At 65.9% G+C, this 19,937-nt stretch overlaps 3 protein-coding genes across 6 annotated transcripts in view; 2 read left to right on the top strand and 1 right to left on the bottom strand.

Moving 5' to 3' along the window:
* The window catches only part of SKAP1 (src kinase associated phosphoprotein 1), a 142,638-nt gene extending 139,132 nt beyond the window's left edge, over window positions 1-3,506 (top strand). For both annotated transcript variants that reach the window (XM_082779298.1, XM_082779299.1), the window contains exons 12-13: window positions 2,679-2,796; window positions 3,278-3,506. In XM_082779298.1, the coding sequence (XP_082635424.1) occupies window positions 2,679-2,777 (99 nt within the window). In that variant the 3' untranslated portion in view covers window positions 2,778-2,796; window positions 3,278-3,506. The remainder of the gene's footprint in view (window positions 1-2,678; window positions 2,797-3,277) is intronic.
* Window positions 3,507-5,750: 2,244 nt separating this feature from the next.
* SNX11 (sorting nexin 11) lies at window positions 5,751-9,492 on the bottom strand. Of its 2 annotated transcripts, none has more exons than XM_082778895.1 (7): window positions 9,386-9,492; window positions 8,971-9,019; window positions 8,636-8,722; window positions 8,193-8,293; window positions 7,933-8,031; window positions 7,541-7,753; window positions 5,751-6,818 (listed from the first exon to the last, which is right to left on the bottom strand). In XM_082778895.1, the coding sequence occupies exons 2-7, from the start codon at window positions 8,989-8,991 to the stop codon at window positions 6,677-6,679; spliced, it is 663 nt and encodes a 220-aa protein (XP_082635021.1). In that variant the 5' UTR covers window positions 8,992-9,019; window positions 9,386-9,492; the 3' UTR covers window positions 5,751-6,676. The 2 variants fall into 2 exon arrangements, with proteins under 2 accessions (XP_082635021.1, XP_082635022.1); XM_082778896.1 differs by lacking the exon at window positions 9,386-9,492 and adding an exon at window positions 9,324-9,341.
* A 283-nt stretch (window positions 9,493-9,775) lies between these two features.
* Window positions 9,776-16,196, top strand: CBX1 (chromobox 1). Of its 2 annotated transcripts, none has more exons than XM_082778897.1 (5): window positions 9,776-9,913; window positions 13,604-13,779; window positions 14,228-14,405; window positions 15,084-15,178; window positions 15,802-16,195. In XM_082778897.1, exons 2-5 carry the CDS (start codon window positions 13,640-13,642, stop codon window positions 15,944-15,946), a joined length of 558 nt encoding a protein of 185 aa, XP_082635023.1. In that variant the 5' UTR covers window positions 9,776-9,913; window positions 13,604-13,639; the 3' UTR covers window positions 15,947-16,195. The 2 variants fall into 2 exon arrangements, with proteins under 2 accessions (XP_082635023.1, XP_082635024.1); XM_082778898.1 differs by having other exon boundaries at window positions 9,838-9,913; window positions 13,607-13,779; window positions 15,802-16,196.
* The last annotated feature ends 3,741 nt before the right edge of the window (window positions 16,197-19,937 follow it).

The raw sequence follows: 19,937 nt of genomic DNA, 5'->3' as shown, positions 1-19,937 counted from the left end.
GAATTAGATTCCTCCATTTTCCTAACAATAATGTATGACACACAAGCACTAATAATGGGGCCGAGCAATCATAAACCGATAAGTCCCTGACTGATTGGCTTTTCCTTCGGCATCCATCAAAGCGTCATTGATCTTCTGTGCGAGGCAGGGTGATGAATGGTGCTCCTGGAGCCCAAAGGGGTTGTTTACGAGGGCTGCCAGAGGAGCGCGGTGGCAAGAAGGGCTTGGGAGCACCCGTGGGGAGTGAATATTGTCCCCGCAGCGCTCAGCAGAGGAAGGGAGCCCACGCTGCCTCGGCGAGGGGCCCTGGGGGTGTTCAGCGGGATGATTTGAGCTTGCCAAAGAGCCTGGTGTGGCAGGGCAGGTGCTGCTGGAGAGATGTGGCTGCGGGTTTAGGGTCCCACGGGGTGCCCATCTACACGGGGCTGTGGGGGGGGCAGGGGGCGGTTGCCCACGTTCTTGTCACTGCTTGGGCTGTGGGGACGCAGGGAACCTGCAGCTGAGCCATTTGGGGTCTCAGCCTGCCCCCTCCTCGGCAGTGTTGGCTCTCCCAGAGGTACAGGGACAAACCGAGCAGTAGCGGCCAGACGGGAGCGGGTTTGGGGTTGGGGCTGGGACGTCAGCAGCTCTGACCCTCTGTGGCAGCAGCGTGCGGAGCAGGGACGTGGCCAGCCTGCAGCACACGAGGCAGCACAAACACAAAGCGGCAGGAAAAGCCAGAAATGAAAGGCAGCCTCCATCCAGTGGGGGCTGCAAGCGCTGCCCAGGCTCCCCCGCCCCCTGCCCCCGGGGAATCCGCTCGGGGCTGCCTGTGGCCGGGAGATGTCCCCGGGCTGGGTTTGTTCATGGGTTTGCTGTTCCTTCTGGTTAGGTGGTGGCGGTTTGGGGCTGGGTTTTTGCTGTTTTTTTTTTGTTTTGTTTTGTGGTTATAGTCTTGGTTCTTCCCCCCCTCCCTTCTCCTTTTCCCTTGCTGATGGAGCTTAGCAGCATAAATCCTTTTACAGCCCCGTGCACCAGCCCGCCATAAAAGCCCCGATTGTTGGCGATTATCTGAACGAGCGTCTGCTTTTGGGTTCGATTGGCACCGGGGATCTCGGGAATTAAATGCAGAAAGTGCTTTGAGGGTTTTTCTTCGTTCTGGGAGTAAATCTGAGAGTTGCAGCAGGAGTGAGATGAGAGGAGCTGCGTCTCGAGACCGGGGCAGGGAGCTTTGGTGCCCAGAGCTGGTCCAGGGGGAGGGTTTGGTGCCAGTCCCTGAGTTTGGGGCTGAACCTCGGCACCACGGCGTGTGCAGGACGGCCGGGCAGGTGCCTCGGTAGGAAAGGGGCAGCCTGGGCACTGTGGAGGTGGGTCAGCGCTGGGGGGGGTGACCCCGCACCCCGTTCCCTGCCGTGTGCCAGGCTGTGAGGGGCTCCCAAGCGGCCGGCACAGTCCTGCCGCGGCGTAAGGCTCTGCTCTTCCTCCTGGCCACTGCCCGGTGCCCTGTGTCATGGCCTGGCTGGGTGCTGGGGACCCCCCGAGGCCCCCATCACGTCTCCCAGTGCCTGTGGGTGCTGCCCCCAGCAGCACCCCCTGCAGAGGGCCCCGGTTCCCCCCCACGGCGCCGTGCTGCACACGCAGCGCCCACCAACCCCGCTGGAGCAATTACCTCCCCGATGAGCGGTTTCCAGTCCCTTCTGTAAAGTCTCAGCTAAATTGCTTCCCCCCCCCAGCCGGGTCCGTGCAGGTACCGAGCGCAGAGGCCCCATTAGTGTCTAATTAGGTAGATTCCAGTAAAACCGTCCTCGAGCTCCCTCCTTCTCCTCTTCCCCCCCAAAACCCAGGCACGCAGCAGCCCCGGTAGCAGGCAGCAGCACGTTAGCGAGATGTAAATTAGCACCTCCAGACGAGAGCAGAGTTCACCCTGCACTGGGCTCTGCCTTGCTGTGCCAGTGCACTCCTCGTTTTAATAGTTTAATAAAAATTAGCATAATTAACGAACATCTGTATGATCCAGAGTGGTGCAATTTGGCACTTGGAAACGAGGACTTAAACATTATTGCTGGGAGTTTAATGTTGTTTTAATTCTTTTTGGCACTGTGCAGTGAAATAAACGCTTGGTGCCGCGAGTTCTCGGCTGGCTCTCATTTGCATTTTCCTCCCTTTGATTATGAGCAATCGCGGACTACCCGGCAATTCATCAAAGCAGAAATTATTTTAAAATACCTCATCGTGTTCGGGCTGTGGCGGAGCGGGGGCTGGGGGCTCCTCCTCACGCCTGGGGTGCGGCCCCAGCCCCCGCGTCCTGGGGAGCTCGCCCAGGTTCCAGGCTGCAGCAAAGGGACGAGTTTTTTTCTTCTGGTTTTGCAGCAGGATTTTTCCTGCTTGTCTGGAGAAGATGGCAAAGCACGGGGGACGTGAGGGAGCAGGGGAGGTAGCCCCTGTCCCCCCCCACGCCGTGTTTTCCATCAGCATCCTGGGGGCTTGCGGGGGCAAGGGCCTGGGACACAAAGGGGAGAGCAGGGGAGGAGGGAGGACAGGGCTGAGGTGCAGCCCAGCAGGATTTACAGGGGAGAGGTGGGTCTGGGGGATTTTCTTGGTGTGGGCTGCTCTCTGTGAATCCAGCCACCGAAGGACGGGAGCGGGGCCGTGCCCGCTGCCCCGGCACTAACCCCCCACCCTCTGCTGTGCCTCCCCAGGAGTACAACATGTACGGCTGGTGGGTCGGGGAGCTCAACAACACCGTTGGGATCGTCCCGAAGGATTACCTGGTGGCTGCCTACGACCTGGAGGAGTGATGAGGACCGTGGCACCCAGGTGAGAGGCGGCACCCCAGGGTGTACCTGCAGGGAAGGGCACGGAGGTGGGTGCTGAGGAGGGGGCTCTGCTCTGCCCAAGCCTCCAGGACGGTCTGGCTCCATCTTCTGGTCTCTGCTTTATGTGAGACCGCGAGGCCAGCAAACACGGGCACAGCTCAGGGAAGTCCCCACCGTGACCAGGGGCTGCAGGGCTGGGGGTGCCAGGGGCGCTGCCACACGGACCCTCAGGCGCTCGCCTCGCACTGCCCCACGGCTCCGTGCAAAGTGTCCCTCCCTGCAGTTCGTGTCCTCGGGTCACAGCGCGGGGCTGGGGCAGCAGAGGGGTGTGCGGTGAGCTGGCAGCAGTCCTGGCACCTCCCCGGGGCCGGGACAGCTCCGCGTTCGCCCGGTGGTCCACAGGTCGCTGATGCTGCGGGGCTGGGCTGTGTCTCGGCGGCCTCTTCCCCACCGTCAGCGTCTCTCCCCCTCCCCAAATCCAGGTGGATCCTGCACAGACCGACCCCAGCCCCAGGCGCCCCCTCCTACCAGAACCTGCTGCACCAAGATCCCAGTGTCCCGGCCCCACGCGGGGTCCTGGAGCCCTGCCCTGCCCTCGGCACCCGCTGCAGCCCCAGGGCACCCCCAGCCTCCCCCGCCCAGACCCACGGGGACGGCATCGAGCTCTCCGGGGTGCGGGGGTGCTGGCAGCCCGCAATAAAGCCATTTTCCTCTCCGTGCCTGGCTGCTCTGGCCCTGTTTCAATTCTGTCACCGGTCCGGAGCCAGGGCTGGGCGCGGGCAGCACCGGGGCAGCCGCTGGCCCCCAGCCCCAGCTCGGAGCAGCAGCAGCAGCCCCCGGCCCAGGCTCGTTCTCCTCGCCCCGCACTTGGCAGCAGGGCCGCTAGGTGGTGGTAAGCTCCTGCGCTCGGCAGCTTCCCGGGGGGGGCCCGAACCCCCTGGGCGCAGCCCCACGCAGCCGGGGCAGCGTCAGCAGAGACGTGGGGATGTTTGGAAGCCGGGCACAGCCGGGGGGGCCCTGTGAGACCCCCCCCCCGGTGTGAGGCTGCAGGGCCAGGGATGGACACAGCCTGGTGCCCGTTTCCTCGGCGGGCTGCTGGGCAGGGCCTGGCTCGCAGCAGCAGGGGCACCTCCTGGCCGGGCATTTCTTGGCTGTCAAGGGCAGATTTGGGCTGCCCGGGGCTCAGCTCGGCTGGGAAGGGCAGCACGGCCCCTGCATGGGGAGCTGCAGGGCGGGGAGAGGGGGCGAGGGCTGCCTCACCCACCCCAGGGCCAGGAGGAGCCCACGCAGCACGGCAGCGCCTTCCCTCGCCTTCCTGCCGCCCAGCTCCAGGGCTGCAGAGCCCTTCCCAGGGGAGCTGCTGTGCTGGAGGCCGGCCCCTGCTCGCTCCTCTTGCTGCAGCGTGGTGGCCACCCCGCTCCGCACCAGCTCCTGCAGAGGCCTCGTCCTGCCCTGGCTCCACCGCGATACCTGGGGAGGGGGAGCCGGGCGCAGGGTGCTCGGGGCCGCTCCCAGAGCCCAACCCTGGGGCGCAGCCGGAGTCTGTGGCTTGTGCCGGGGCTGGGGGGGGGCCACGTGCCGTGGGTTGTTTGCACAGAGCTGAGACAGAGCCCTCCCGGGGGGGAGCTGAGGATGCGCTGTCTGGAGAGCCTGGCCCGCGTCCAGGCAGCGAGGCTGTTCCTGGCAGGCAGCGAGGAGCAGAGGGACGTGCCAGGCTGCGGGGGCACAGCCAGGGGGGGCCCAGCTGCCCTCCCCTGTGCCAGGCAGGGGCGCCCACCTTGAGGGGCACCCACGCAGCCCTTGCCCCGTACCGGTGCCGGTGCAGCCCATTCCCTGGCAGGCTGCCCAGGGGCAGCGGCGCCCACCCCACGTCAGGCTGGGGGCTGAGCCAGCCTCGAGCGTGGCAGAGGGGCCCGGCCCCCCCCGGCTCTGCAGAGAAGGAGCCCTCTGCGTGCTGCCCCCGGGGCTTCCAGCGGCCCTGGAGGGGGGGGGTGGCAGCGCTGCTCAGCTCCCTGCTCCCCCCGCCCTGCCTCTGAGTCAGTGTTTTCCCGACAGCTTCGCGAAGCTGATCAACACCGCTAAAAATAATTTCCGCCTGGCTCTGAAACGCAGCCAGCTTTGGGGCAGCAGCTGCGTCCCCGGGGGGAAGGATGGGCACCCTGCAGCACAAGGAGGCCCCAGCGCGGCGCCAGGACCGAGCCCTGGCTCCAGCGGCTGCCCCAGCCCCGATCCCCCTCAGAAGGAAGCCCCGGGGCCGGCTCCTGGCACGGCACGAGCAGAGGGTGCCCCGAGCAGGGCAGCGGTGCCGGGCTGAGCTCCTGGCTCAAACCACGCTCAGGGGCTGCAGGGAGCCAGGGCAGGACACGGCCCTGCCGAGGGAGCAGCGCTGCGGGATGCGGCACACGGGCGAGGGCCGTGCGTGGGCGAGGGCACGCGTGGGCGCAGGAGAGGGTCGGTGGCCACAGCTGGCCTCACAGCTGCGCCATTTGGAGCCGCACGCTCATGAATAGCCATGAATATGGATGAGGGAGGGCAGCCAATGGCAGCGGCGCTCCGGCGCTCCGGCAGCTGCAGCCTTCGCAATGAACTTCTCCTGACATTTCGGCTGCGGCGCGGCGGGCTCCCAGCCCTCCCCCCCCCTCCCCAAGGAGCCCCCTCCCCGTGCGGGTGCAGAGCCCCCCAGGCAGGCCCAGCACCAGGGAACTCGCCCCAGAGCCACGGCAGAGCCCCTTCCCCCCGTCTGTCCCCTGCCACCACCCCGCAGCTCCCCCTGTGCCGGCTCGGAGACCCTCGGGCCCCTCTGCTCAGGGCTGAGCTGCCCCCGGCAGGGTCGGGCCCCTCGGCGCAGCAGCCCCGCGGCAGGCGAGGTGCAATCAGCGGCTCTCTGCCCCGAAGCCATCGAGCTCCAATTAGCCTGGCTCCCTCCACCCACGCAGCGAGGACAGACGCTGCCAGCAACCAGCAAGTCTCTTCTACTTCGTTTTATTTCAAGTCAGAGCACGTCGGCTCTGCCTCCACCAGTGCTCAGGATAGAGGAAAAGGTGCAGGAGAGCACAGGGAGCAGCAGCAGGAGTAAGCAGAGCCCAAGCGCTGCCAGACACCGACCCCGAGGCCGTTGCACGCTGCTTTGCCCCCAGCAAACTGTGCCCTGCCTGTGAGACCCCCAGTCCCTTCCCCTTGTCTCTCCCATTCCCCACCGTGCGTGGCAACCCGTGCGCTGAGCTCTGCTCTCCTGCGGGATCCCAGCTGGAAGGGGCGGCCCCGCAAACACCTCGGGGAGACAAAAGGCCCCCCGGCCCCAGGGGTCTCACCGCCCTTTGTCCCAGCCGTGAGCAGCCCAGGGGGCAAACACTGCCAGGAGCCCCCGGGTGTGGGCAGGGGATGCAGCCCGCGGGTGGGCTCCGTGCAGCTGAGAGCAGCGCCCCAGGAGCTGCACGGGGCAGCTCTCAGCAGGGCAATGCAGCCTCCAGGCAGAGGGGACAGGGGATGAACCCATCCGAGGCTCCACACGTGTCTCCCCCTGCCCTGGGCCAGGGACCTGCCCGGAACCTCGGGCCCTGCTGCCACTGCAGCCTGCCCAAGCTGCTGCTGCTCCGTGCAGAGAGCAAAGGCCGTGGGAACAACAAACAGAGGTTTCACTAATCACTAGATCTCCTCTCAGAAGAGAAAAGCCACACGAACACGCTGCCTGGGACATCGAGGACAGCTGAGAGGCAGCAGGGAGAGAGCCCAGGAGCCCCAGACCCCACAGAGCCAGGACCAGGCCGCGTTCCCAGTGCAGCCCCGGTCCCAGCCCGGCCATCCCTCCGGCTCAGCCGGCGGGCCCTCCTCCAGCGAGGGCTGCAGGTCCCGGGGAAGGCAGGCGAGGTCGCTAGAGCCCTTCACTGCCCCTCCTGCGGTCCGCCCAAGGGCTCGGCCGGCTCAGCCGGGCTGTCCAAGCGGCTCTCGTCCATGCCAAAGTCGCTCCAGTGCGGGAGGGGCTCCAGGCAGCCGGGCCCCTGCGGGCCCCCCAGGCTGGCACAGCTGAAAGGAGAGCACGGGGAGAAAGGTCAGAGCGCGGGGACCTGGGGAAGGGGCAGGGCCCCCACTGCTCCCCCCAGCCCCGTGGCACAGCCCCGGCGGCTTCCCCTCCCCGCAGCAGGGTGCAGGCGGCCGCACGGAGCCACGCACACCCACAGGTAGCCTGGGCTGCTGCCCTCCCCCAAACCCCTCCCTTGAACCAGAAGTGCTCTGTTTAGGAAGGGCTCTCATGCCGCAGCCCCCTCTCTCTCCCTGTTTGAGGATCCGCAGGTTTGGTGCAGGAGCCCAAAGCTTCCTGCTTGCCGGGTGCCTCATCCGAGGGGCCCCACAGCACCTCTGTGTGGGGGCAGCCCCCCGGGAGGTGCCCAACTCGTCCCCATGGCCCACTCGGGAACACGTGCCCAGCTTACAGACTGCAGCAAGGTCGGGACAGGCAGCTCAGAAGCACCCAGGGGGCTCTGCAAAGCCTGGCGGCTCCTCATGTCACAGCAGGGGCTGTTCCCTACCAGGGCAACCCCTGCACGGGCAGCGACCGTTCCGAGCCGGGCTGCAGCCGGCCCTGCAGGCAAGGGGAGGTGCAGGCAGCAAGTCTCCAGCTGCCTCAGAGCGCTGCCGGGCACCAGGTCTGCTCAGGCCAGCACAAAGCAGCTCCAGGCACCGCAGGGGACCCAGGCTCTGCCCCGCCGCGTGCCCTCGGCTCGGCCTCTCCCTCCCCTGCCCGTTACCTGCCACGCAGGGCCCCCCCCGGCAGCAGCGCGGGGCGGCTCTCCTCCTCCTGCGCCCAGCCGCAGTTGGACATGGCGTAGTGCAGGATGGCGTCCGTCACCGTCTGCGTGCCCTGGCCCTGCACGCACGCCTCTATCTCAGGCACCGAGAGCTGGCTCTGCAGGAAGAGGTGCAGCCGGCTGTCCGAGAGCAGCACCACGTTCTGCACGACCCTGCGCGAGGAGAGGGCAGAGTGAGCGAGGGTGGCCCCGGGGAGCACACGGAGCCTGCCCGACGGCTCGCGCACCCCACATTGCCGAGGTGACCCCCACGGCTCCGCCACACGGCCAGCAGCATCCCCTGCTCTGCCCTGCCCAGCCCTCGCAGAGGTGTGTGCAGGATCCTCACTCACTTTTCCAGGAACTGCTGCAGCCCCTGTCTCCGCTTCTCAATAAATTCATCCGTGCTGCCCACAAAGAAAGCGGATTTCCCAGGCAGCTCTGGGACGGGCCTGCAGGAAGAAAGGTGCCGCAGCTCAGGGTCAGAGCACGGAGATGGGACACGGCTGGCAGCAGCTGGAGGCCAGGGCTGCAGGGTCCCGTGTCTGTGTCCGGGGAAAGCCCCCCCAAGGTCCATGGAACCAGGGAAGGGAACAGGGAGCCCACGGCTTACACCAGGCCAGCATTCTTCTGGAGCTGCCTCCGCAGCCACACAAACTCACGGTACCGGCGCCGCACACATGAGGTCTTGGCAGTAAAGGCCTTGCTGTTGGTCTGCAAAAACAGGAACAAAAGCACGAAATAATCCTGAGGGCAAGGCAGGCTGGGGCAGGGTCTCAGCCGCTCAAACCCCTGAGCTCAGTGGCTACGGATCCCCTCGCAGCACTCGGGGAGTGCTGAAGACGTGAGAAGCCGATCTCCAACCACGCGGGGCTGCCGCAGAGGCAGGGAGGGGCTGGGTGAGGGCTCCCCTGGGGGCAGGCAGGGCCCTGCTCCTCCCGTCCCCGCTCAGCACCACCACACGGGGCCTGGCAGCTCCGCTCCCGAGCCTTGGCCCGGCACAACCGAGCTGTGCAGCCCACCCCACCCCACCCCCCTGCAGCAGTCACAGCTTACGTGGAGGAAGATTTTATAATCCACGTAGGAGTTCCAGGAGCCTTCGTTCTGCACCCGGGGGTCTTGGACGCGCACCGTGGTCAGCTCCTGCGGCACAAACGCTGCCTGAGCACCCAGAGGCTGCCCCAGCATCGCCCCCCTCGTGGGGGTCGGTGCCCCCCGCCCTGTGCTGCTTGTCCTGCCCCCCGCAGCACAGTGCCCACATTGGCAGCTCAGGAGCCCCCGGCCCTTTCCGCCCTCGGCGCCAGCTGCCCCTCGGCCCTGCCCAGCGCTCAGCGCCCCTCGCCGTGGTGCTCAGCCCGGGGCTGCCCAAGGCGGGTCCGAAGGCCCCTTACCTCCTCCGGGCCCTCCAACATCCTAGAGCCAGAGCCCAGCGGGAATCATCTGCACGGGGACAGGGAACTGAGTCAGGCGAGGCCCCGCGCCCGGCTTCGGGCCCTCCCGAGGGCTCCCACGGCCCCGTCCCACAGCGGCAGCTCCCGGGGCCCAGCCCCCGCCCCCCCCAATTGCCGGGGGTGCGGCAGCCCCCGGGGAGCCGCGGCCCCGCGGGGATGAGGCCCCCCCAGAGCCCCCCCGCGCAGCCCCTGTCGGGCCGGGCCCGGCTCCCGCTGCCGGGTGGGGGGGCCCGACAAGGCCGCACCGGGGCTGGGGGCACCGGGGCCGGGCCGGGCCCTCCCCGCGTCCCCACCTGGGGCTCCGGGGCCCGGCCCGGCCCCACCGAGCTGCCCCCGCCCCCCCCCCCCCCCTCACCTCCTCGCGCAGGACGCGGCCCCTTTAAGCCGCACGGCGGCGCGGCGGCCTTATAGCCAGGGCAGCGTTTCCCCTTCCGGCGCAGGGCGTGATGGGAGTTGTAGTCCGCACCTCAGGCACCGGGGCGCGGCCCGCACCCTCCGGCCACCGGCGGTCGCCCTGCGGGGCCCCGCCGCGCCTCTCCGCGCCCCTCCCGGTGCCGGCCGCCCGTCTCCGCGCACGGCGGCGGGGCGGAGAGTCCCGCGGCGCGGAGGGCGGGCGGTGGCGGCGGACTACAACTCCCGCGGCGCCCCGCGGCGCTTCGGCTCCTCCCGCCCCGCCAGGCGGCGGGGACTACAGCCCCCAGCGTGCTCCGCGGCGGGCGCGGGTCGCGGCGCAGGCGCGGTGCGCGCGGCGGGCAGCGGGGCTGGCCGGGCTCTTTTGTTCGGCGGAGGCGGACGGCGCGCGCCAGGCCCCGGCCCGGCCCCCCCCGGCCCCCCCCCGCCGCCCGCAGCCGCTTCCTCGGAGCCGTCGGCGGCGCTGGGCGAGGTGCGAGGGGGGCGGGGGGGGAGCGGGGGGGGCGGCACCGGGACGGGGGGGGCGGCGGGGCCGGGGGGGGGAGCCCCGAGGGGCCCCCGGGGGGCTGGGGTCGGGGTTGGGGCTGGGGGGGGGGGGAGGGGCCGGGGGAGGGGGGATCGGGGGCTGGGGGGGGGTCCGGGGGAGGCGGCCCCGGGGCTGGGGGCGGCGGCTCCGTCCCGGGGCTTCCGAGACCCCGGGGGGGGGCCGGGGGCAGCGCTGGGTTGGCCTCGAGGCCCCGGTACCGGCGGGGCTGGGCCCGGCCAACGGCCCCGGGCAGCCCCCGGCGGGTTTGGGGCCGCCCCAGGCCCGGGGGCCCCGCGCTGGAGCCCGGCGGAGCCCCGCAGCCCCCCCCCGCCCCATCCCCGTCTCCCCGAGCTTTGCCCCGGTTCCCCCCCCGGGCCGGGTCTGCCCGGCGGTGCCGTGGCTGTGCCCGGTGCTTGCGGCTTTTGGGCGCTTTGGGCCCCGCTCGGAGGCTCCGGGCTTTGGCTCAGCCCCCCCGCGATGTTTTGCTGCTGCCGGCAGTTCTGGGGCTCCGTGCGCCGCTCCCCGCTGCCGTCCCCGGCGTGTGCGGGATGCGCTCGGCGAGCTCGGAAGCCCTCAGAGAGAGGAGCGCCCCTCGGCCAGGCAGAGGCGGGCAGGAGGAGGAAATGTTTCAGGTTCCAGACCCGTTAAAGCCGAGCTGTGCCGTTAGCCCCGTGAGATGCGGCTCGCGGAGCTGCTCTGGGCTCTGACCGAGCCTCTGGGTCCCCGCGCTCCCTGTGCCGGGGTCTCCCCTGAGCTAACGGTGCCGGGCAGCTCCTCGCCCCCCTCACAGCATCGCTGCGGGGCCGGGGGCCGTGGTGCCGCCTGGATGTGGTGCCCCAGGGGACCTGAGCCCAGGGACGTGCTCTCAGCTCTGCCCCTCGCTCCCCTGCCCGCTGCTCCCATCCCGAGCAGGCTGCTGCGTGCACCTTGGTGCTGGGCCTCCTCCTTCCTGGCTCTCCGCTGCAGTTTGAATTCTTTTCAAGTGGCTTAGGTGTGTCCCGGATCCTTTTCCTCCTAGCCGCAGACCAAGAAGTCATTCTTCCGAGCTTTCCCTCCTCTGTTTTCCTCTTCACGAAGGGTTTCAGCTGTGCCTTGGGCGTTAGGTAAGAAGCAGCAGAGGCAAAGGGAAAGGTTTAGGGCAGGAGCAGAGATCAGCCTTCTGGAGCTGAATTCCGGGAAGCAGCGTGCTGCTCGCAAGGTCCCTTTTGGGCCCAGGATCCACCCCCAAATTCTTTAGGCGTGAGAGGTCCCGGAGCCAAGAGGAGCTGCCTGCCCTGTTCAGACGGCCCAGGCAGGGCCACGGCCCAGTCCTGCACCTCCGTGAGGAGCTCGGTGCCAGCTCGAGGCGCTCTTTAGGAGCTCCGGGGCCAGGAGCCCACCTGTGGCCGGCCCTCCCTGCGCTGCCTTCCCCAGTCCCTGGGGTCTGTCTGGGCTCTGCTGCGTTCTCCAGGGAGCAGGCGCTGGCCGGCACTCCGGGTGGCTGCGGCGTGGTGTTACTGAGGTGGGTTTGGGGCTCTGGGTTCGGCTGATCCCGCTGGCAGAAGGCTGAAATCCTTGTCAAGGGCTCCACAAAGGCAGCCCTGGGCTGGGGCGAGGGCAGAGCCCGGGTGCTTCGTGGGTGGAGGCAGCGCGAAGCCCTCACCTCGCTGGGGCTGGAGTCCCTGGGTCACGCTCCTGGCTGTGCAGCGACGGGCAGGGCCACAGCTCACCCCACTGCCCCTCCACGGCTGGAACCGGGGCTGGCACCGCGAGGGGCTGCAGCCCTCACACCCCCCGGCACCCTCCTGGCTGCTGGCCCCGGGGCTGCTGCGGGAGCAGGGCCAGGAGCACGGCCAGTGGGGCAGGAGCAGGAGCGGGACGTAGGAACAGGAACAGGATCAAGAGCAGGACATAGGAACAGGGCGAGGATTGGGACATAGGAACAGGAACAGGGCCAGGCTCAGCCCGTGCTGCACAGAGCGGGCCTGGAGCTGCCGTGTGCTCGTGGCCTGGTCGCTGCGGGCAGCCCCCTGCAGTTTGTCCCTGCCTCCCTCCGGCAGGACTTCCCCAGGGCTCCTGCCCTCACGTCTGCATCTTCCCTGCCCTCCCCGCAGTAAGCGGTGGCTCCTCAGCACGGTTGGTGCCAGCACCGCTCTGAGCCCCTCTGCTTCTCCCTTCCCCTGCCTGCCCCTCTTGCTGCCTCTGGCCCCGGTGCCTTCCCCCTGGCTGCAGCTGGGCCCCGGTGCTGGGCATTTTCGGGAAGGTGCCCGGTGCCCCACAAACCCTGCCGGGACAGGGCTGCCACGAGGAGCCTCCTCGGCCACGGAGCGGGGAGGACAGGGGAGGAAGGAGCTGCCAGGAGGGGAGGAAGGAGCCGCCGGAGGAATTCCAGAGTGAAACCCGACCCCGGCTTCCTGCGGCAGCGCTGGCTCCGGCCTGGGGATTAGGCGCTGGCGTTGGCTCCGCATTGTTTGGGCCCCGCCGCACCCGGCCCCGCCACGGCCCGGAGGGGGCCTCGGGAGGGGAGAGCCCCTGCAGCCCCTGCACGGCCCCGGCCCGGTGCCTGCCGGCAGCGTTTGCTTTTCCCCCGAGGGACCGGGCAGGAAAACTTGGTCGCCGGGAGCAGGGGCAGGGTGCTCTGGGCCCCGCTCCCTCCCAGCTCTTGGGGGTCCTCAGCCAGCAGCTCCCTGCTGAGCCTCCCCCTGGAGCAGCTCCGACGGCTGCACCCCCAGAGCTGGGACTGCCCGAAATCCGGCTTCTCCCTCAGCCGGTGCAAACCCGCAGTGTTCGTGTCGTGCCTGGTGAAATAGCCCCGATTTGTGTAGGTTTTATGCAAAATTTATGCAGCCTCCTGGCCCTCGGGGCGATCCGAATCGGTGCGCCTTGCTCGGCGTGGAGCCTCCATGGAGCAGAAGCTGCTGCTGGGGCTGCAGGTGGGGGGCTCTGTGCTCCTCCCGAGCCCGAGGAGCGTCCTGGGGTGCCCGGGGTGCTGGGGGCTGTCCCCGTGCTGGCTGTGAAACAGCTCAAAGACAAGGAGGGGGCTGGGAAAAAATCACCTTTAGGGGCAGTGAGCGAGGTGGGTCTCCTCGCGTGCGTGTACCTGAACCCCCAGAGGAAGGAACGAGGGGAGCTCAGGACCAGGGGCTGTGACTTGTGTTTAACGGGGATCAACCGTTCATTAACCCCTAATTAATGTCAGCAGCGAGCTGCGGCGTGGCTCTGCGGGGTTTGTCTGAGCTGAGGGAAGGGCGGAGAGCTGAGGGGCACGGAGGGAAGAGAGGGGGGGGGGCTCAGCAGGGCGGGGGGCAGCTGACAGAGGGGCTGCCTCGCTTCTGGGGGCCGGGGGCAGCGCTGGGGTGTGAGGGGTGTGTGGGAAACGAGGACAGCACCCGACGGGGCACGGGGAGAGTTGGGCAGGGGGTGAAGGAAGGTGCGGGGGACACGGGAGGGCCAACGCTGCGTCAGGAGGCACCGCGTGAAGGCAGCAGCTCCTGCTGGAGGTCCCCGATTGTCCCCGCGGGGCAGGGCCCTCCTGGCCCATCACCGAGCGCGTTGCCTGCCGTGTGGGCGCCTCTCCCCTCCGAGCACAGCTGGGTGCTGTGCTGGGTCTGTGCCCGCCCGACCCTGACAGCCCCGTCTCGTCCTCTCCCCTTCCAGCAGCGTCGCCCACAAGCCGAAAAACTGGCCAGCACAATGGGAAAAAAACAGAACAAGAAGAAAGTGGAAGAGGTCTTAGAGGAAGAGGAGGAGGAATATGTGGTGGAGAAGGTCCTGGACCGGCGGGTGGTGAAGGGCAAGGTGGAATACCTGCTGAAGTGGAAAGGCTTCTCCGAGTAAGTGGCTGCGGGGCGGGCGTTGGGCTGTGCTGCTGTGAGCAGCTGTGCTGTCAGCTCCCGGAGCTCTCCGAGCAGCTGGCTCCATCTCCCCGGGCCTCCTCGTCTGTAAAATGAAGCTGCCAGGCCAAGAGCAGTCAGAATTATACGTACAGTAACAAAAAGGCAGTGCTAAACGGCCTGAGCTGGAATCAGGGTGCTGTGAGCACAGCCTAGTGGGGCTTCCACCCCTTCAACAGAGCGTGAAACAAGCGGCTGGATAAAATGAGCTGCTTCTCCCTTCCTGAGAAGGGAAATACCTGCCCTGGCCCCTGGCATCCCTGCCCTGTTCCGTGGGGCGAGGACACCATCGTCCTGCTGCTTCCCTCCGCGTTTCTGCTCGCCCTGGTGTCCGGGGCTTTGTGTGTGGTCCCTGTGTGCAAACCGAAGCCGTTGTCTGTGGTTGCAGTGAGGATAACACATGGGAGCCGGAGGAGAACCTTGACTGCCCAGACCTCATCGCTGAGTTCCTTCAGTCCCAGAAAACCGCCCATGAGAGCGAGAAGTCCGAGGGGAGCAAACGCAAAGCAGAATCTGACACGGAGGATAAAGGGGAAGAGAGCAAACCAAAGAAGAAGAAGGAGGAGGTGAGACGGGGTGGGGTGTCTGTGCTCGGCTCCCCAGCTCTGCACTTGGCGGGGTGTCCGGCACTTGGAGTAGCCACGCTCTGGAGCCTCGGTCAGGCTGCTTTGCGCAGGGGGGAAACTGTTCAGTTCTGTGAGGCACAGCCAAAGCGCTTCTGAAGAGCTGAAGCTTTCAGGGGAGGCATGGGCTGGTCTCTAGGCTGGGCCTCTGAGAGAACCCAGAGCTGGTGCTAGCACTGAGAGGCCAGTTCTTGAACCAAAAAAGCCTGGAGCCGCAGCTGCTCTGGAACGTCTGCACAGGGGATGAAGCGGGAGGCAGGGTTGCCCCTTCAGGAGAGGGAACGAGGCGAAGCAGAGAGCCTCGCAGGGCGCTCGTAGCTGCCTGGGACAAGGCCGTGCAGCCTCCTCTGCATCCCAGGAGCTGCTGGATCGTGGCCTGCCCGGGTTTGAGTGGCCAGGCCTGGGCAATCTGATCTCTGCAGTGTGAGCAGGGCGCACCATCCCGGGGCAGCTCAGCTGAGCGCAGTTATACCCACATTGTCTGCTCGGCGCCCCGCAGCCCTTAGTCCATGCAGCCCGAAGCTCGGCACCTTTGTGAGCAGCCCGCGGCGCGTCCCTGAGCTGGAGCAGGGCTGTGGCTGCCGCCCCTCGGTGCTACAAGTGGGAACTCGTCTCTTGCAGTCGGAGAAACCGCGAGGCTTCGCCCGGGGCTTTGAGCCGGAACGGATCATCGGTGCCACGGACTCCAGCGGGGAGCTGATGTTCCTGATGAAGTGGTGAGTGTGTCTTGGTGTCTGTCATTTCTTCACTTATTCTGTGCCAGAGAGGGAAGGACCTGCGCCTGGGGAGTCCCTGCTACCTGGCATGAGATCTCTTGCGATGGCGCTGCTGCCTGAGGTGACCCTCTGCGCTGAGGCTAACGTGGATGTGAAGCGAGCAGGTAGGGCCCTCGGGGTTGCGCGGCTCTTAAGATGTCCCCCGCAGCAGGCGCGAGCTTGGGGCGAGAGAGGGGCTCGGTGTCGTGGTGCGGGCCGCAGCTCGGACGGCTGCGCCCCAGGAGAGCCGTGACGATGACCGCGTCCCCGTCGGCCGTCGTGGAGCTGGGCTTGGCGCTGGCGCAGGTGGGAGCCAGGGGAGCCGCCGCCTCTTGTGGTGCCTCAGGAGCACGGAGCAGCCGGGGCAGGGCTGCGATTCGGCTGCTGTCCCCGTGCCTGACGACGCAGAGCCCGGGCTCAGTGCTGCTTCTGGCTCCAGAGCCGCTCAGGAAGGGTTTGCCGGGATCCCCCGAGCGGCCCGGGCACCGCTCGGTTTTCCAGCTGCTTCTTGATGTTCTCCGGTCTCCGTTTCTGCCTCCTCTCCTCGGCAGCCCCCTAACTTGCACCTCTGCTCTGGCCTGTAGGAAGAACTCTGACGAGGCCGACCTGGTCCCTGCCAAGGAAGCCAACATCAAGTGCCCCCAGGTGGTGATCTCGTTCTATGAGGAGAGGTTGACATGGCATTCCTACCCCTCGGAGGACGATGACAAGAAAGAGGACAAGAACTAACCCCTGGCGCCCGCTCTGGCCAGCCTCTGTGTAAAGATCTGAACTGTGGGTTTGAGCAGGAGGGAGAGAACGCAGCTCTGCTCGGTCGGGAGCGTAGAGATGGCTGGAGAAGATGCCCTTTGAAGAGACCAGTATGGTTTCTGTGCCCTGCAGCTGCTCAACGGCTTTGTGCGGCTTCATGCTGCGTACAGATTCCAAGCAGCCCGGCTCACTGGGGGGGAGGGAAGGGCGGGGGGTGCGGGTGCAGATGTTTTTTTCCAGGCTGTCCATTCTGCGGCTCGTGGGAGAGGAGGCAAAGCCCCTTCCATGGAGGACTGGCACTGGGGGTGGGTGGGCTGGGGAGAGGGAGTGCAGACGGATACTGCTTGTTCTTCAAAGACCATCTCAGCAACCCACAGCCTTCTTCCCAATAGTGTTAACTCTGCATTTTTACGGCGTAGCATGTGTGTAGATTTTTTTTTTTTTTTTTTTTTTTTTTGTTCTTTTGCTATTTACTGGTGTATCGGTTTGGGGGGGCTGGGGGGAGGGATGTGGGGAAATCGGTCTCTTGTTTAATTGGGGAGGGAGGGAGATGAGGTCTGGTGACAATGTTCCAGATCATTTCCAGATCTTTTTTAGAACCTGAGTTCAAAAAAAGAAAAACAGGAAAAAAAAAAAAGAAAAGAAAAAAAAAAAGAGCCCAGTATTGATGACAGAACTAGGGAGACAGGGACACTGACACGAGACTGAAACTGTGAATGTCCAAAGCTCTGGAGCCAAGGTCCTCAAAGCCCTGGAAGCAGTTTTTAGGGGGGGAGGGGGGAGAGGGGAGACTTGTGAAAATGCAAACTTGTGATTCGTATTGTCCTGAAGCAGAACTGCCAGTTCCTGACACATGCATTGTATGTGGGGGGCGGGGGGGGTGCGGGGTAGGAAGGGATTTTTAACCTCTTAAAAGCCTTTCTACCCTTCTTTCCATTACAAGGTGCTATTTCTCAAAATCGGGGGGAGAGAGACTTCTGACTACTTGTTCCTTTTCTCACCTTAATTTGAGCGTCCAGCCAGCAGCATGGGGAACCCTGCAGTTTTATCGCATGGGGGAGAGAGGAAACCAACAGCAGCACAAGGAAAATCAATTCCACGTTCTCCCATACCAAGTGATTGTAGGAAGCCAGACGTTGGTGCTGGTGCCAGATGAGTTACCCTGAATCTTCTGAGGGTTGTTTTTTTTTTTTTTTTTAATCCAATTTATTACAAATACTGAACTATTTAATGTCTGGAGTCATGAGCCCCACCAGACTCCTGGCACCTCCTCGTAGGGTGGTATGTATCTAGACTTGCATTGTACAAACCTTTTTTTAAAAGCATGTGTTTAGGTTTCTGTGAAAACGTTGTTTAAATGTAAAGTACGTGTTTGGATTTTAACTTCATACCAAGCTCCGTCAGTTTTTTGTCTCAATAAAATTTTAGATTTATAATCCTGATTTTTTTCTTCTCTACCTTGCTCCTTCCTCCAGCTCTTTGTGTGTGAGATCAGTGACGAGGTGTAGAGCAGGTCACGGAGGGAAGTTAGCCTGCAGTCGCGGTTGGTGCTGAGCAGGGGTAGCGCTGATGCAGCCCGAGGTGGCCGCTGGCTCTGATCTAGGTGTCGGCAGCGACGGGAGGTTCGGAGCAGCCGGCGGCAGCTTCTGCCTCACTGTGACCTCCAGCTGAAGAGAGGCCTCACAGAGGAGCTCAGTGTCTAGAGGCCTTGAGTCAAGGAGGCTCCTGGAGGCCAGAAGAGCAGCGCTGATTTGGGACCCGTTTGAAGTGCTCCAAATTCCTGCTTGAACGGGAAGCGTGCGCTGCAGCTGCCCCGGCGCCAGGCTCACCTGCGGGGCGGGTAAGTGCCCTTTCCTTTGGTTCTCTGGACGTTGAGCAGACTCTGGCACTTTGCGCTTACGGACGGGTTTTCAAAGCTCTGGCACTGGTTCTGGTGACTGGCTGAAGATGGCAAGGACAGCACTTCATGCTTGGTTTGGCCTTGCTGGAAGGCCACAAGCTCCTGTGGAGGGACCCACCCAAACCCACCCAGCCCTGCCCTGCCTGTGCGGTGACAGCGGCGGGGTCAGAACTGTCCCGAGGAGGACGGTGCTTTCTGGCACAGAAGGTTCCAGCATTCGCAGGGTGGGGGACGGAGCAGGGAGCAGCAGGGAGGTTTTGGGTGGTGTTTGGCCGCTCTGCCAGCGCCTGCCAGCACTTAGGGCTGCGAAACTATGCAGCCCATTGAAACCCGGGCTCCTCGCATGGCCCATACCCAGCGGTGCAGGGAAATGCCTGCCCTGCCCCAGCAGCAGCAGCAATTAAACCCGTATTAATCACTAGAGTTGGAAGGAGTAACGTCCACTTAATTGAACGTAAGAGGGCTGCGGCTCCCCGGGGAGGCGCGGGGCCGATCGATGGCCACGGGAAGCTGCGAGCGGGGCCCCGGCACCACGGCTCTGGCTGGGGCAGGGGGCGAGGGGGATGCGGCAGCACCTGGGGAGCTGGAGCTGGCCCCGTGGGTGCTGTGGGTGCTTTGTGCCTGGGAGCTGGGTGTGGGGTCTGCCCCCCTTGGCTGCGGGCTCCTCGCTATGGGCTGGGTTGGGCCGGGCCTGCTGCTGCCTGCGCTGGGGGCGCCCACAGCCGGACGCTCGTTAAATCCAGGGCGCTCGCCGAGATCAGAGGCAGGAGGCCCCGCTGGTGGCTGAGTGCTTCCTGCCTCGGAAAATGAAAGGTCTGCTCTTCACCTGATTAGGGGCTGGCAGGCAGCCTGCGCCTCCGACAGCGCGGGGCACGCCGGGGAAGGGGCAGCGCTGCCGCGAGCCGCTCAAACGCGCATCTGGCCGGCCCCTCACTGCCCCCGACGGCCGAGGTCGGGGTCCAGGCAGGGAGCCAGGGCCCAGGGCGGCGCACGGGGACACCTCCGGCTCCGCCGGGCAGCTGCTGTGGCTCACAGCAGGGCTGGAGGTGCAGAGGCGTGCGGGCGAGGGCGGGCTGCCAGCAGGAGCAGACACAAAGGTCCCGTTCTGCAGAGGCAGAAATGGCACCGCTGCCCCCACCGCGCAGGGCTGGGCCCTTCCCTCAGCGCCACTGGGGCGGGGGAAATCCTCCGGGGTTTTTTTTTTGGTTTTCTTTGCAAGCCGATACTAAGTTCTAAAACAGGCCCTGAAGTAAGAGCTGAAATAAATCCCCCAGGGCCCGGGAAGAGACTGGAACCACCTCCGAGCGAGTATTTTAATGCTTTGCGTTCCCCTTGGCTGAGCTGTTCGCTTGTGTGGAGCTGGCCTGGGCTCAGCGCCCAGCTCCCGGCAGCAGCAGGCGAACGGCTCCGTGGAATGGAGGCAGGGAAGGGCCGGGCCTGCAGGGGACGTTCAGTCCCGGGGGAACCGGGTTTGCCCCAAGAAGGCCTCGGTGGAAGGCCCAGAGGGCAGCAAAGCAGCACCGGTCGTGGGTGTGGGCCTGGGGGGGGGGGGGGACACGGCTTTGGTGCCCCCCAAGGGCCTTGCTGCCGAGTTCTGGCTTTCAGGGGTGGGCTCTGCGTGGTTAAGGCTCATTTAGAGCTCAGGAGCAGCTGCACCTAATGCTGCCCCCCCATTAGAGGCCAGGTGAGGGAAAGGCAGTGCCTGCTGCCAGCAGGGTGGGGTACCGGGGCCTTGGGGGGGGTGGCTGGAACTAACACCCCACGGCTCCGGGTGCAAACTGCTCGGTGAGCCCCAAGGCAGGGGGTCTGAGGGCTTCCCCACCAGCCCAGCCCCTTGTGGGGGGGGCTTGGGATGTGACTGAACCCGGGGCTGCGGCCGGGTGCCTGTTTGTGCACCCCAGGAAGAGCCCCGGAGCTGCCCCTGAGAGCCTGGGGCCATGGGGGGGTTGGGGGGGGCTGCACCCCCTCTGCCTCCAGCCTCTTTCCCTTCCACAAGCGAGGTGAGGCTTTCCCCTTCCCCTCCCCGAGGCCGGCACCGAGGCAAACCCGACCTGTGCCCAGCTGCAGCAC

This window comes from Aythya marila, assembly GCF_965140915.1.
Source record: "Aythya marila genome assembly, chromosome: 25".
NCBI lineage: Eukaryota > Metazoa > Chordata > Aves > Anseriformes > Anatidae > Aythya > Aythya marila.
This window is presented reverse-complemented; position numbering and strand designations above follow the sequence as displayed.

Coding starts and splice junctions, on each gene's coding strand:
- SNX11 (XM_082778895.1), bottom strand. CDS start 8,991: ATGTTGGAGGGCCCGGAGGAG. Junction 8,723..8,970: donor TGTTGGAGGGCCCGGAGGAG/GTAAGGGGCCTT, acceptor TTTGTGCCGCAG/GAGCTGACCACGGTGCGCGT. Junction 8,032..8,192: donor CAGAAGAATGCTGGCCTGGT/GTAAGCCGTGGG, acceptor TTCTTCCTGCAG/GCCCGTCCCAGAGCTGCCTG.
- CBX1 (XM_082778898.1), top strand. CDS start 13,640: ATGGGAAAAAAACAGAACAAGAAGAAAGTGGAAGAGGTCTTAGAGGAA. Junction 13,780..14,227: donor AAGTGGAAAGGCTTCTCCGA/GTAAGTGGCTGC, acceptor CTGTGGTTGCAG/TGAGGATAACACATGGGAGC. Junction 15,179..15,801: donor CTGATGTTCCTGATGAAGTG/GTGAGTGTGTCT, acceptor TCTGGCCTGTAG/GAAGAACTCTGACGAGGCCG.